General features: G+C 36.9%; 1 protein-coding gene across 1 annotated transcript in view; it reads left to right on the top strand.

Moving 5' to 3' along the window:
- Nucleotides 1-358: 358 nt before the first annotated feature.
- SMC1B (structural maintenance of chromosomes 1B) overlaps nt 359-12951 on the top strand; it is a gene marked incomplete at both ends in the record, with an annotated part of 36686 nt that continues 24093 nt past the window's right edge. The window contains 9 exons of the mRNA XM_081999996.1: nt 359-467; nt 2187-2375; nt 2912-3024; nt 4182-4385; nt 4768-5006; nt 5507-5765; nt 7157-7297; nt 9469-9551; nt 10582-10789. Coding sequence (XP_081856122.1) covers nt 359-467; nt 2187-2375; nt 2912-3024; nt 4182-4385; nt 4768-5006; nt 5507-5765; nt 7157-7297; nt 9469-9551; nt 10582-10789 — 1545 coding nt within the window. The remainder of the gene's footprint in view (nt 468-2186; nt 2376-2911; nt 3025-4181; nt 4386-4767; nt 5007-5506; nt 5766-7156; nt 7298-9468; nt 9552-10581; nt 10790-12951) is intronic.

Genomic DNA, 12951 nt, shown 5'->3' with positions numbered 1-12951 from the left:
GCGCGGGCCGGAACGGCTGCCCGTCGGGAGAACAACACACGGGGTCGCGATGGGAACGGGAGCCCCGCCCCTTCCACTTTGGCCCGCCCCCTCCGCGCGCGCGCGCGCGCGTGCGCCATCGCAGCCCCAGCACGAGGCGGGCAGCCCTTGAGGGCGCGTGGTTGCCGGCGGCGCTGCCGCCGGGGAGAGACCGGAGGGGCGGTTGGGGCCGAGCGCCCGCGGAGGGATTCCCGCCTGCGGAGGGATTCGCACCTCCGGAAGACAAACTATTAAAAAGCACTCGTGGATTTTTTTTTAAATTGTGGGGGGAAGTTCATGTGCTACCGGCCTCGGCAACTCCTTGCCTGCAGCTGCAGGGATGGGTTACCTGAAGCTGCTGGTGGTGAAGGATTTCAAGTCGTGGCGGGGGCAGCAGGTTATCGGCCCCTTCATGAGGTTCAACTGCATCATCGGGCCCAACGGATCAGGTAGCAGGCTGGGGGCCGGGGGGAGCTCAGCGGGCAGCTGGCTCTGCTTGTTCACTCTAGCTATCAGGATTTAGGTTTCGTTTTGCGGGTCTTTGCCAGGTCTTTTCTGTGACCACCATGGGTCTGATGGGGTGGAAAGGGTAGCAGTGCAGGTGCAGGCCCAGGGATAGGGTCGGCATGGCTGCCCTGAGTGAGGGTGGTGATAGCTTATCTATCGAGGAGTAGAGTTGCAGGGCTTTGTGGAGAGCAAGTAAAGACTCCTGGGCCTGCTTCAAATCTCTTTATAGGCACCTGAGGGAGAGGCAGCTCAGGCAAAGTTTTGGAAGCTTTTGATCTGCCATTGCTTCTTTAACTGAAAGTGTAGATTTTTCTAGCATGGCAGGACAGAGGTGGAGTGGATGAAGGAATTTCCATTTCTAGTTGTCTTGTCTACTCTTTCCAGCCCTTGTAGAATGAGTGGTTTGCAAACAGCACACCTTGCCTTTGCCACTCCGGTTTGTAGCTTGGTTTACTAAGGTCACATAAAGATGGCTTTTACTTTAATACTCTGGGTTATAAATTGTAACAATGGAAAGTTGCTTCCTGATTTGAGTCTGTGGTCTTCGCTATATGAGTACATGCCTCTGGGAAAGAGATAGCCTTGCAGGATGGTAACTGCTTTGTAGTTTAGTCTGCAAGAGCCTTCATTTGTAGATGTGACTCTGTGGTGTTATCCTGTGAGTGCTGGAACTTTTTAAAAATTTGATTCACTTCTTCTGAAAGTTTCATTCGACAAATAGGATTTTAGCTCTTATTTGCCAGAGAACTTTATCATAGGAGGTGAGGGCTGCCCTAACAAAGAGCCACAAGGATGGGCTTAGCACTTGGTCTTAGTTTCCCCTGTATTAATAATTTAGTTTATGATTTAGATTTTTAGATCCTGTTGTTTCTTCGCTTATCTAATTGAAGGGAGACCTATGAATGTAAATAACTATTACTTAGCATTATTATAATATTCTTAATCATCCTATCCCCACCGTTATGTATTGTAAAGTCTCAAAATTGTGGATACTTTTTCCAGGTACTCTTCCAGTTAAATCTGAATACATTTTCTGGTATTTTGGAGAATGAGTCAAAATATTGCTAAAGTAGCAAGATTGAAGGCAGAAAATAATTAAGCTGTCAACAGAAACGCTCAAGACTAAAATGGAAAAACAAAAAGAGGATTCGATTAAGAGAACCTTTGTCTAAGGAGTGTGATCAGAGAGCTCTGTTGCTGTGGTGAATGGATCTAGGAAAGTGCTTGTGTTCTTTGGAACACTGGACTTACAGTGAAAAAGTTCTAGTTATGGACTAGAGTGCCTATTCAGCAAAACTCAGTGACTAGATTGTATAAAGGAAACTACCAAGTAAGGATTATGATGTTGCTTACTCAGTTTAAGTAATGATGTCTACAGATGCCTCCACAAGAAAAATTTGTTCAACAAGGCCGAACAAATAACAAATCAGTTTTATGATGATTTTTATTACTGACAAGATTATTATCTGCTGCCGGTGTGTTTTATCTTCGAAGTCTATTTTTTTATTATGTGCAATATTTTTCCCTCAATGAAATACAGAATTAGAAATAGAATTAATAAATACTTTTGCATTTATGTGTATGTTTTTCAGTTAATTGTTAATCAAATGCTTCCTTTCATTTCTGCCATGTCAAAGCAATTAAAAAAAATTTTTTTAAAGGAAAATCTAACATAATGGATGCTGTTAGTTTTGTGATGTGTGAAAAGACATCTAATTTGCGAGTTAAAAGTGTTAGAGAACTTATTCATGGAGCACATGTGGGAAAACCAGTTTCTTCTACAGCTAGTGTGAAGATAGTATATTGTGAAGATGATGGGGAAGAAAAAACATTTTCAAGAATTATCCGTGGTAGGTAGTAGATTCTTTTGCACATACTTTCTGTTGTCTGATATTTAAAAAACGGAGACCAAGAATACTCAACTTTGCATTTCAGATGCCCAATACTCTTTCATATTTGGGTGAATTAAGCCCAAGAGTATTGCAATATTTATTATAGTCCTTCAGTAGCATTTTGATAGCCAAGTGTTATAATTGAAAAATCATATTTGGGCTAAGTTTAAAAATTAAACAAGTGATTAATACATGTTCTTTGGTCTGTAGATTTTCACATGGAATATGTAGATGGTCTAGGCTCTAGGAAATGGGATCTGACACCATGCTGCAGGCACAAGCACTTACGCATCTGTCAATACCTTTTGGAAGTATGCAACTAGAATTTTCATACAGAATAAAATTATTGAAATGACTAAGGAAATAATTGGAATCTATTTTCTTCTTTGAGGAAATTGCTCAATTAAATTGTTCCACTCGTTTGGTTCTTTTCCTATGAATTTTGTGTTGTAGCCATTTTATAGTTTGTTTTTTTTTTTTCTTTTGTCCTTTAGGTAGTTGTTCTGAATTTCTTTTCAATGATAAATCTGTCAGCCGATCTACTTACATATCTGAGCTTGAAAAAGTAGGCATACTTGTAAAAGCTAGGAATTTTCTTATCTTTCAGGTGAGCATTTAAGATACTTCGTAAAGAAAATAACAGCTGCTAAGATTATTTCGCAGGAGTACACAGTTACCTGTCTCACAGAAAAGAGGGCATCCGTAGCTAATTTCAAGCCCATACATTTTTTCCTGACCTTGGTCAAGAATTACAAGGCTGCAAAATGGAAATAATGGGGTTAGGGTGTACATGAGTGCACTGGTAAGAAAGAAGGTAATCTGGAAGAAATTGAGTACTTGTGTTATTCAAAGTATATAAGAAAATGTGGGTCTCTATAAATGTATTAAATTCTAGGAGTGTTACAAATAGGAAAAGATAATTTCATCTTAAAACACTCCTATTAGTCAAGATGCTTGAAAATTTACAGCATTTTTTTGTTAAGATTGAGGGATTGAAAATCCTACTGGGTTATTAATTCACAAGTATTTACCAATATAGGGAAGAAATGCCATATACTTATAATGGATATATTTCATACAATTGTCTTCCAGTTACTGAGGAAAATTCCTAAGGAAGAGATGATTTTTCCCTTTTATAGAAACCCTTTATATGGATTCTTATGGTGATAATAGTTTCTACCATTAGGACGTTTATCTGTTAAACAAGTAGAATAAAATCACAAAACTTGTTTCCTACACTTTACTGAAAATGATAATTCCTTCAGATCAGTGAAGATTTGAGCATGGAAGATTTGGATGGACAAAAAACTGCGCTCTTTAACTCCAGGAGTTATGTAATCTTCTGGTGCATCAATTTCAGTTGGTTTGCTTTTGAAATACTGGGGTGGCGGAATGTTAGTTCATTTTTTATTGAAAATTAGTTTCAGTTCCCTTAAAGAGTCTAACAAGATTTACTTTTGTCATTCTGATACTGCTCACTGATTTGTTCAGGTAGATTTAATTTGAACGTGTTTTTCATACATGGTATCTGACATTCTAAAATTTGTAGTAATGTCATTTAATTAGGTGAGGTGGCTAGGTGATATTCCTTTTGTTACTTACTACACTTTTCCTTGGGTTTGAATATAAAAGTATTTCCATCAGTTCTGTTAGCCATAAATATATAAGGAGATACATCTGTACTGTGTGCTCTTAGAGAAGAAGTTCATCATTAGAAAATGTAATGATCTACAGTGCTGCAGTTTTTTTGCAATTTTGTTTTAGGGAACAATAGAATCAATTGCAATGAAGAAGCCAAAGGAGAGAACTCAACTTTTTGAACAAATCAGTAATTCGTGGGAATATGCTGAAGAATATGAACGAAAAAAGAAAAAAATGCAGCAAGCAGAAGAGGATGCACAGTTTAACTATAACAAGAAAAAAAGTGTTGCAGCAGAACGTAAACAAGCAAAGATAGAGAAAGAGGAGGTAACTCAAAATTATTCTTTTTTTGTATGTTAAGATCTCATCTTTTATGAACTTAAATGCATGTTTTTTTTAAAAAAAAACCCAAACATCTATGTTTTTTTTTATCTAGTATTTTTTCAGTATGGTATAATATACCATAATTTAGTATAATTTAAAAGGATATACAAATACATATAATAAAATCTACATAAATAAAAGTATAGATTTGCCAGCATAATTAATTTAAGTGTTGACTTACATGTCTGAGTTTTATGATTAGTGCACATTACTGGAATTATAGCTACTGGTATGTCATATTTTACACCACTTTGGACTTGAAAGTAGACTACTAGTGATTAAAAATCCTTTTTATAAACCATAAATAAAAATGTCATGTTGGTAGGCAGAGCATTACCAGATGCTTCTCAAAGAACTGGATGAAGAAAGGATACAGCTGCAGCTTTTCCGGCTTTATCACAATGAAAAAAACATTGACTTTCTGAAAAAAAATTTGGATGAAAAGAATATGGAGGCTCGTATCAAGAAAGACTCCCTGTCTACAGCAGAAGATGCATTTAGAGCCAAGAAAAAAGTGCTTGGTGTACTAAACAGAGACCAACAGCACATGGAAAGAGAAATGAAGTATGTTTTCCAGTCAGGTTCTCTGATAGTTGACTTAAAGCATAGTCTGCACTGGAAATTGGTTGGCAGGCATGCATATATGGTTAAAGCAGTTGGGTGATATCCTAACGCTATGGAGGTCGGCTTGTAGCAGTTTACTAAAGTAATAGCTAGAAATTGATTTCACCTCCACCACCATGCCCAGGTTGTCAGTAATTTTATTATATAAATATTTGTTTGCTATTAAATTTTTTAGGAGGTTATGCTGCACTTCCTACATTTCTATTTTCAGTGGATATTAAAAAAAAAAAAAAAATCACATGTGGGTATGTAACCTTGCAGTTGACAACTGATTATTTGTTTGCATGTGTGGTTGGGAGGAGGTTGTTCTTTGTGTGTGTGTGTGGTTCTGTTGTTTTGGATGTGTTTTGAGGTTGTTGATTGGGGGGTTTTGTGTGTGTGTTTGGGTTTTTTTGTGGTTTTGGTGTCTGGTGGTTTTTGGTTTTGTTTTGTTTTTTTAGGACTCTGGAAGCATCACTGATTCAGCAGAGAGCCCTCTATATAAAAGCAAAGGAAAACACTTCATACCAAATCAAGAAAGTAGAAATGTCTAAAAAATCTCTAAGGGACAAGGAGAAATCCTGTGATAAAGAAAAGCAGAACATTAAAGAACTAGAGAAAGAATTAAATGATATTGAGAAGGCGTGGAGAGCATTTGAGAAGAAAACGGAAGAGGAGATACTGCAGAGAGCAGCAGATATTGAGCTTGAAGAAAGTCAGGTGAATTGGGAGGCCAAAAAGTACTGTTTACTAGTGAAGTCCAAAAATCCACACTGATGACAGAGGAACCATTGTTTCACCAATAACCTGTAATTTCTAAAGATAACTTTGCTGTTGAGCTCAAAACCAAAATTGTAATTGTTGTTTAGAGACTGTGTCATCAGCTGAAGAGAAATGATGATGCAGCCTCTTAGGGGAGTTGGATCTCACAGAAGTTCCAAATGTGGAATGCTTCTAGGAAGTAAATCTAAATTGCATAGAGATTTAGAAATTTACCATTGTGGAATTGGAAATGGTAAGAATCTCTCCTAGGGTGTGAAGTGCATCTTCTAAGCAATGTGAGAAGTTACCTTACTAGAGGAAGCAGTGAACTTTTAGTGAACAAGGAGTTGAAGAGTTTGATGGAAACTTCAGAAGGATTGTACACAGGGACTCTCATCTGTGGATTAGGATTATACTTACATATAATTATCCATGGTTAGGTTATTCTCTGTGGTTTGGTGTTTGTTTTTTTTCCCATTCGTCATGGAAGTCCACATGGTCTATTGTGGGAGGATAGGATAGAAAACATCCAGTAGGTTCTCGGGATGAGGGGGGTGTTTTTGAAAAATGGCTTGTCAGCTGAGGTACAGAAGTACATCTTCAGTTAGGAAAAAACAAGATGACAACAAAAATGCCATCAAGACTTGGTAGTATACATACCATCTACTGTGGGTCAGAATGTAAAACTGAGGTAGCTTATTTGTGAGCTATTTTAAGGAAAGGACTGCATCACTTTCCAGTAAATTACATTTGAAGAAGCTATCTTTGCAACTATATGGCCAGAAACACTTTTAAAACTAAGTGCTTCTTTTCTCCACTATCTCTTCCGTAGAATAGCTTCTGATCAATTAATGGAGAACCTGCAGGCTTGTTCTTTTAGCTTGTGAATCTTCCTACTCTGCACTTCAGAGGAATTTGATCAGTCATAACTTTGCAGGATTGTTTAAAATGTTGTTTCAGCTGTTGGCCTAACAAAAAAATTGATAGCATGAGAATGCTCTAATTACAAATACCAAAACTTGCACTAATTTTGGACTGTATAAAACTTTAGTGTTAACCTGAAGGTTGACTGTGAAGTGCTGTAAACTTTATAAACTTTCCTGAAAAATAAGAGTCATTAGGTGTCTAAAACAAGACTGTAGGCAAGAACTATTAAGTTTTGGGTTGAATCTTCCTCTAATAATACAACTTCTTATAATGTAGTTAGTAGCCAGAAAGGTCTTCTGGCAAATTGGGTGGTTTTCATAATCTTAATTTTGATAAAGTAAGCAATTACTAATTGAGGCTTGTAACAACATGAGTCTTTCCACTTTCAGTGGAGTGAATATTTTTTTATGTTATTTGTCCAGTTGGAGCGCTATAAAGAGCTAAAGGAAATAGCAAGAAAGAAAGTAGCTACACTAGCCCAGCAGCTAGAAAAACTTCGTTGGGAGGAAAAAGCAGATCAAGAAAAGCTGAAACTTAATCGGAGGAAAAAAAAAGAAGTTGAGGTATTTGTATCAAGCTAGAATTATGTTTTGAGGAGAAAAATGTTTCTCTACCCCTCCTGTTGGTATAAATGTCTATATAAAAGTGTTAAATGCGTTGACATAAACATTGTGAGTGTTAGTTCAGTTTTCATATTGCAACAGGTTTAGCAAAATCGCTTTTAAATTTGTTCAGAGAATGGTTGTATGGGCTGACGCTGAGGATTTGGTTCTGAAAGCTTTGGCTTTAATATTTTAGTTAATCAGAACATAGGGTTAACTGTAATCAGTTCCTGTTTTGTAAGTGTGGTTTTTCTTTCTGAGATATCCTACCACTGTTGTCCATCTGTATGATACTTGTACCCTTTAGAGGTTTATTTTGATCACAGCTACCTTTTTGATGAAAAGTTTTTAAGGTCAGTTGTGTGTATGAGTGTGTTGTAGTTGGAAAAATCGCCTTGGTGTCCAGTCTTCTATTACGCTTCAGAAGCAGGGTGTTTGGTGTGAATACAGATCATTGCTATAATTTTGTTTCTGATTTCTTTTACCATTGCAAATGCAGACATGTAACAATTTTTCTGAAAGAGAACATCAGGTGTGGTGTCCAAGTCATAGTCAAAGATGTATTTTATTATTTCCCAACTCGTTGTTCAACTTCGCATGATGCTTCTGATAGAAATAGAAAGGACAGAAGCTCAGCTGATGATTTGTCTTTTCCTGGAAACGTTGCCCTATTAGGTGTTTTGGGTTTTTTGCCCCTTTTTTCCCCCCCCCCCCCCCCAAACTATGCTAACTTTGCAGTTTTGTCACCTACTAAGAAGTCAGAGAGGCAACACGCATTTCTTCACTATTTATTTACAGAGTCAAGGTTTGGAGGAGACTCCTTACATTCAGAAAACTTGAAAATCCCTCAAATGAGACTTTACCAGTTTGAGAGTTCCTAACACTTCATTCTTGTACATATAAACTTGCTTGTATGGAAAAGTCTATATTTTATTGTATATCTATGAGGATGTAAAGTTATCCTTGCCATGATATCTAAGTTAATACTTGTGCATCCATTTGCTCTTGACACAATACTACTTTTTCTTTTGGAGGTACTAGATACCAGGAAAACCTAGTTAGTATCTAGAAGTGAAATAAATTCTACTGCTTGTGCTTCTAAAACTCAGCAAGTCCCACCGTACTGTTGAGAAGGAAATAAGAGAGTTCTTACACTTGAGAGTTCTTAAGACACGTTTGACCATTCAGAGTTGGCATTACTTACCTGTACTACTGACATTTGGTGATTACTCCTCACAATTCAGTGTGTATGTGACCACATCTAGCGTGCTCTGTCATCTGTCCAGTTCTCGGCTCCCCAGTACAGGAAAGATGGTGGCATCCTGCAGTGAGTCCATCAGAGAGCCACCAAGCTGGCTGGGGCTGGAGCACCTGTCTTGTTAGGAAAGGCTAAGAGAGCTGGATCTGTTGAGCCAGGAGAAGGAGAGGTGAATGGGAGACCTTGTTGCTGGCTGCAGTTACCTAATGGGAGGGTATGAGTAAGATAGAACTGTTTCTAGAGATGCACAGTGATAGGATGGGAGACAACAGGCACAACTCGGAACGTGGCAAATTCTGAATACCTGTTAGGTAAACTATTTCATCTCAAGGGTAGTGGGTACATAAAGAGGTTGTGGACTCTTTAGCCCTAGAACTATTCAAAAGGTCACAAGGATTTAAATTAAGGCTTAATAAAATGTGTTAGTAACAATATTTTTTTTTTCTTTAATTTGCTCTAGTTAATGTATTTTTATTTGGTTTGAGTAATTGAAAATACTTGTTTCACTGTTGGTTTGGTTTTTTGCACAATGCTTTTGTGTCAGTTTGGAACCTCTGTCAACTTCTTTATACGTCAACGTCTTTGTTTTGTTTGATGGTGTCATGATTCTTTGTGCTGAAGAGGCTTTCTCTGAACTGTAGCCAAACATGAAAAATCCAGTAGTGGCCTTGATAAAATAATTTTCCTTTATTATTCATGGTGCAATTTGGCAACTACTAATGAAAAAGAGATGCCATTACTTCGTCGTGAAATACCAACAAGGAAGAAAAGATCGGTCTTGGTACTTGTTCTAAATTAAGAGCTTTGTATCTTGCTATAAAACTGTTGTTTCCCTCTGGTTTGTTTTTAACATGTTCTATTTGTGATTGCACAGGAAAACATAAAACAGACTGTGGAACAGATAGAAGAGCATAAAAACAGAATAGAGAAGTTGGAAGAATATGCCAAGATATGCACGTATGTATAAAAAATTAAAAGCTAATTTGATTTCTTGCATATTATATATTTTCAAATTAACATAGCAGATTTCTAATTTTAATTCTTTTTTATTATTTCAAATTTTAATAAGAATTCTAATTCTTACTAATTCTGATTAATATTTCAATTACTATAGCTGTCTAAAAGTAGGAAGTATGATGACTCATCCATATTTTGTTTGAAACCAGTTTTACAATTGCTTCTAATTTCTTGTAGGTGTGCAAATTATGTCACTATGGGTAGGATATGAGGCTATTAGTGTACAAATTCTGAGCAAGAGAACAGGGCAGTTCTGTAGTTGTGCTGCTCTAGAAAGCATTAATATTTCTGTTGTATATTAGGAGCACAGCTCAGTTCTTGCTTCCTGGGTCCTGTCTTCTGCCTGATTCTTTCTCTTTATGAAATAAGGCATATAAGCCCTTTATTGAGAAACCTGAACTAACTTTGACATTAGCCAGTGTTTTGTGCAGGAGGTCAGAGTAGGTGATCTCCAGAGCTTTTTTTCTCCAACCTGTCTTTTCCTGTGCATCTGTAATGTGTGCTTTGGCTTAATGCTGTCTGTGTACTGAACAAAGCTCTGCCATGGAGAGGGAGCAACCGACCCATTGTGATTGGTGTGACGCAAAATTATTTTAACTAAGTAGTTGTAGCAGAGTATGGTAGAGCCCTAGTGACTTTGGTAAGTGTGTAAAGTGAGTCATAATTCTGTATGAGAATTGTCAGGCCTTCTTAGTTTTACAGCATCAGACCTTTTCTTGATGGAGGATAAAACAGTATGGTTGCGTGTTACACAGGCAAAAACTCTCCCTTGAACTCTTATTTGAAACCTTAAAAAGAGCTTATACTATATAATAGAATGCAACTTGTATAAGAAGTAGCTTCTTTTAGATACTTAAAATCTTTAATGATATTCATAGTCTGTGACCACAGAATGACTTCAATTTTATAAGCTAAAAGCTTGTATAAATGAAATGGTGAATTGCTTTCCTACTTTTGGTTCCATTTAAAGTGAGTCGTTAGCAGAGAAAAAACAGCAAGAGGAAGTGCTAACTAAGGAAATAGAAAATTCAACAATACGAATGGCTGAAGTGAATGAAGAATTGAACAAAATAGTTGGTGAACTGCAGAATGCCAAAATTGATTACCATGAAGGAAGGCGTCAGCAAATGAGAGCAGAGATCCTGGAAAGTCTCAGAAGACTATATCCAGATTCTGTGGTAATTGAATGGCCTCATTTAAATGCCTAATTTTAAACTTAAAATTTAAGAGTTCTTCCTTAGACTGAGCAAGCAGCTAGAGTAAATTGGATTGTCTTTAATATTATTTTAAATTTTATGCTTGCTTGAGTGTACTTGGTGAAATAGTATTACTGAAAGAGTAGTAGCATATACTGTCATTATTTTTCACAGTTCCTAGAAATAGACAGATTACTGCTTACATCAAAGAATAATTTTGATCTCTTGTGTGATATTTTTTTTTTGTGGTGTTTGATTTATTTACTTTTTGGTTCTGTTTTCTTCTGTTCTCAAACATGTTTTTGACTTATTTTGAACAAATGAATGGGAAGTTTAGCTGTGAGACCATTTTATTCCAGAAAGAATACTTCTTCCAAAGAACAGTTGTGATTAAGTGCATGAGATTTTTATGTTGCCAAATGGTCTGTCTTTGCTTATCTGTTACCATAGTTTACTTAAATTACTCTTCAGTAATGCCATTAAATGTTTTGGGTATTGATTCTGAATTGTCAGCAGACATTGGTTGTTTTATGAGGCATATTTCCACCTCTTTATTGACGCTTAACTACTTATTCCAACATTGGAAGCCATTCCAAATAAGAACTTTTTGATAATTCTAACAATTGAATAGTTGGTCTCTGAATATGTCTCAGTATAATCAATCCTTTTTGATGTACACAGTCAGTTGAGATGTATGAGCTGGGAATCATCTCCCTTTTTTTTTTTAATGTTTGGAAGGTGACATACCTCTGCTTCCAAGTGCTGCCATAAGAACATAAAAAATAAAATGTTTGCAGTTGTTCTTGCTTCTTCATCTTTTGCAGAATCTCCTCAGAATCTGGCAAGTGTCTGATCCTGTTGTTTTCTCAAGAGATTATGAAATTTGCCTTTCAGCTGTTCTTCAGAATTTTTTCATTTGTGTTAACAAGATGTTTCCAAAAAAAAAAAGATTGGTATATCTCTTTTTTGCTCACTCTTTGCATTGTACCCCTGTTTGAAAAGAACTGGATCAGACTGGTGGTACCTGCTGGCTTAGGGGAGAGCTGGTGTTCAGGATGTTCTCTGTCGTTTTCCTTCACAAGCTGCAAATTTAAGAGTACTTACATCTGTGGTGGCTTCTAACAAATAAAAGCTACATAAGTCGAATTGGTTACATAAACTATCCCATTACAGAAAGTCTTAATGATATCTGCTTCAGTTACCCTTGTTCCTGTTCTCCAGACACCAACATCTGAGGCAACAGAGTTGCTTCTGAGCTGCTTCTTATGCTCTGGTATACTAATTCCAAATTACTGAACACGATCCAAATTAAAGTCTCAGGATGGAAGGGTCATGACACATTTCATTTTCTGGTAGTCCACTAAATACTTAGGCAGAACTGGAGGAAATCTTGGTGTCAGTCTTCTGGATTTCATAGGCAAAAATAGCATACTGCTTCTAAATGTTTAGTTCTTACATCCATTTTAAAGTTTCTGTTCTTCTGTTAAAACATTCTTGTAATGGTTGGTGAGCATTCCAGGTACAGGAGTAGCCATGCAGCAATGTGATTCCCACTGCAGGAGTGACGTATGCATTTTCCTGGATTTGTCTGATCAACAAAGTGAATTTTGCAGCTGATTACAGTTTAAACAATTCAATTTTCAAAATTGCATTCCTATATTGGTAGTTTTAATTGGTAAGATTGCTACTGTTACAGATTCGGTTGGGTTGTCAATACCTGTTTTCACAGAAATCTGGCATTCCAGACTTAATCTGGACTTAAATGCCTGTGTCTAAAAGTATATAGATCCTCTATATAGTTTTGCATTGTGTGAAACATCACATGTCCAAGCTGCATATGGAAACATCCAAGCAGATGACACAGAAAACCAGGAAACTAAAGACCTTTGTGGTGTTGGATGTTATCCTTGCTTCTGCTGTTTTTCAGAAAAGGGAAAACATTTGTTGAGAGAAGGGTAGAAAAGTAGATCATAGTATTTGATTTGATCTACTGGAAATTATCTGTTAGATCGTTCATGAGATAATACTGTGGATGACCTGTCACCTACAATTCTTACCAGTTGTCCTGTTGTTCTCATTTGTTTAAATTTCATGACGACAAAACTGTAGACATGCAAGAGACCAGTCAACAGGGAGAAAAATTG

This window comes from Phaethon aethereus (assembly GCF_964289735.1).
Source record: "Phaethon aethereus genome assembly, chromosome: 1".
Taxonomy (NCBI): Eukaryota; Metazoa; Chordata; class Aves; order Phaethontiformes; family Phaethontidae; genus Phaethon; species Phaethon aethereus.
Note: the sequence above shows the minus strand (reverse complement) of the source record. Positions and strands in the feature narration are given on the sequence as shown.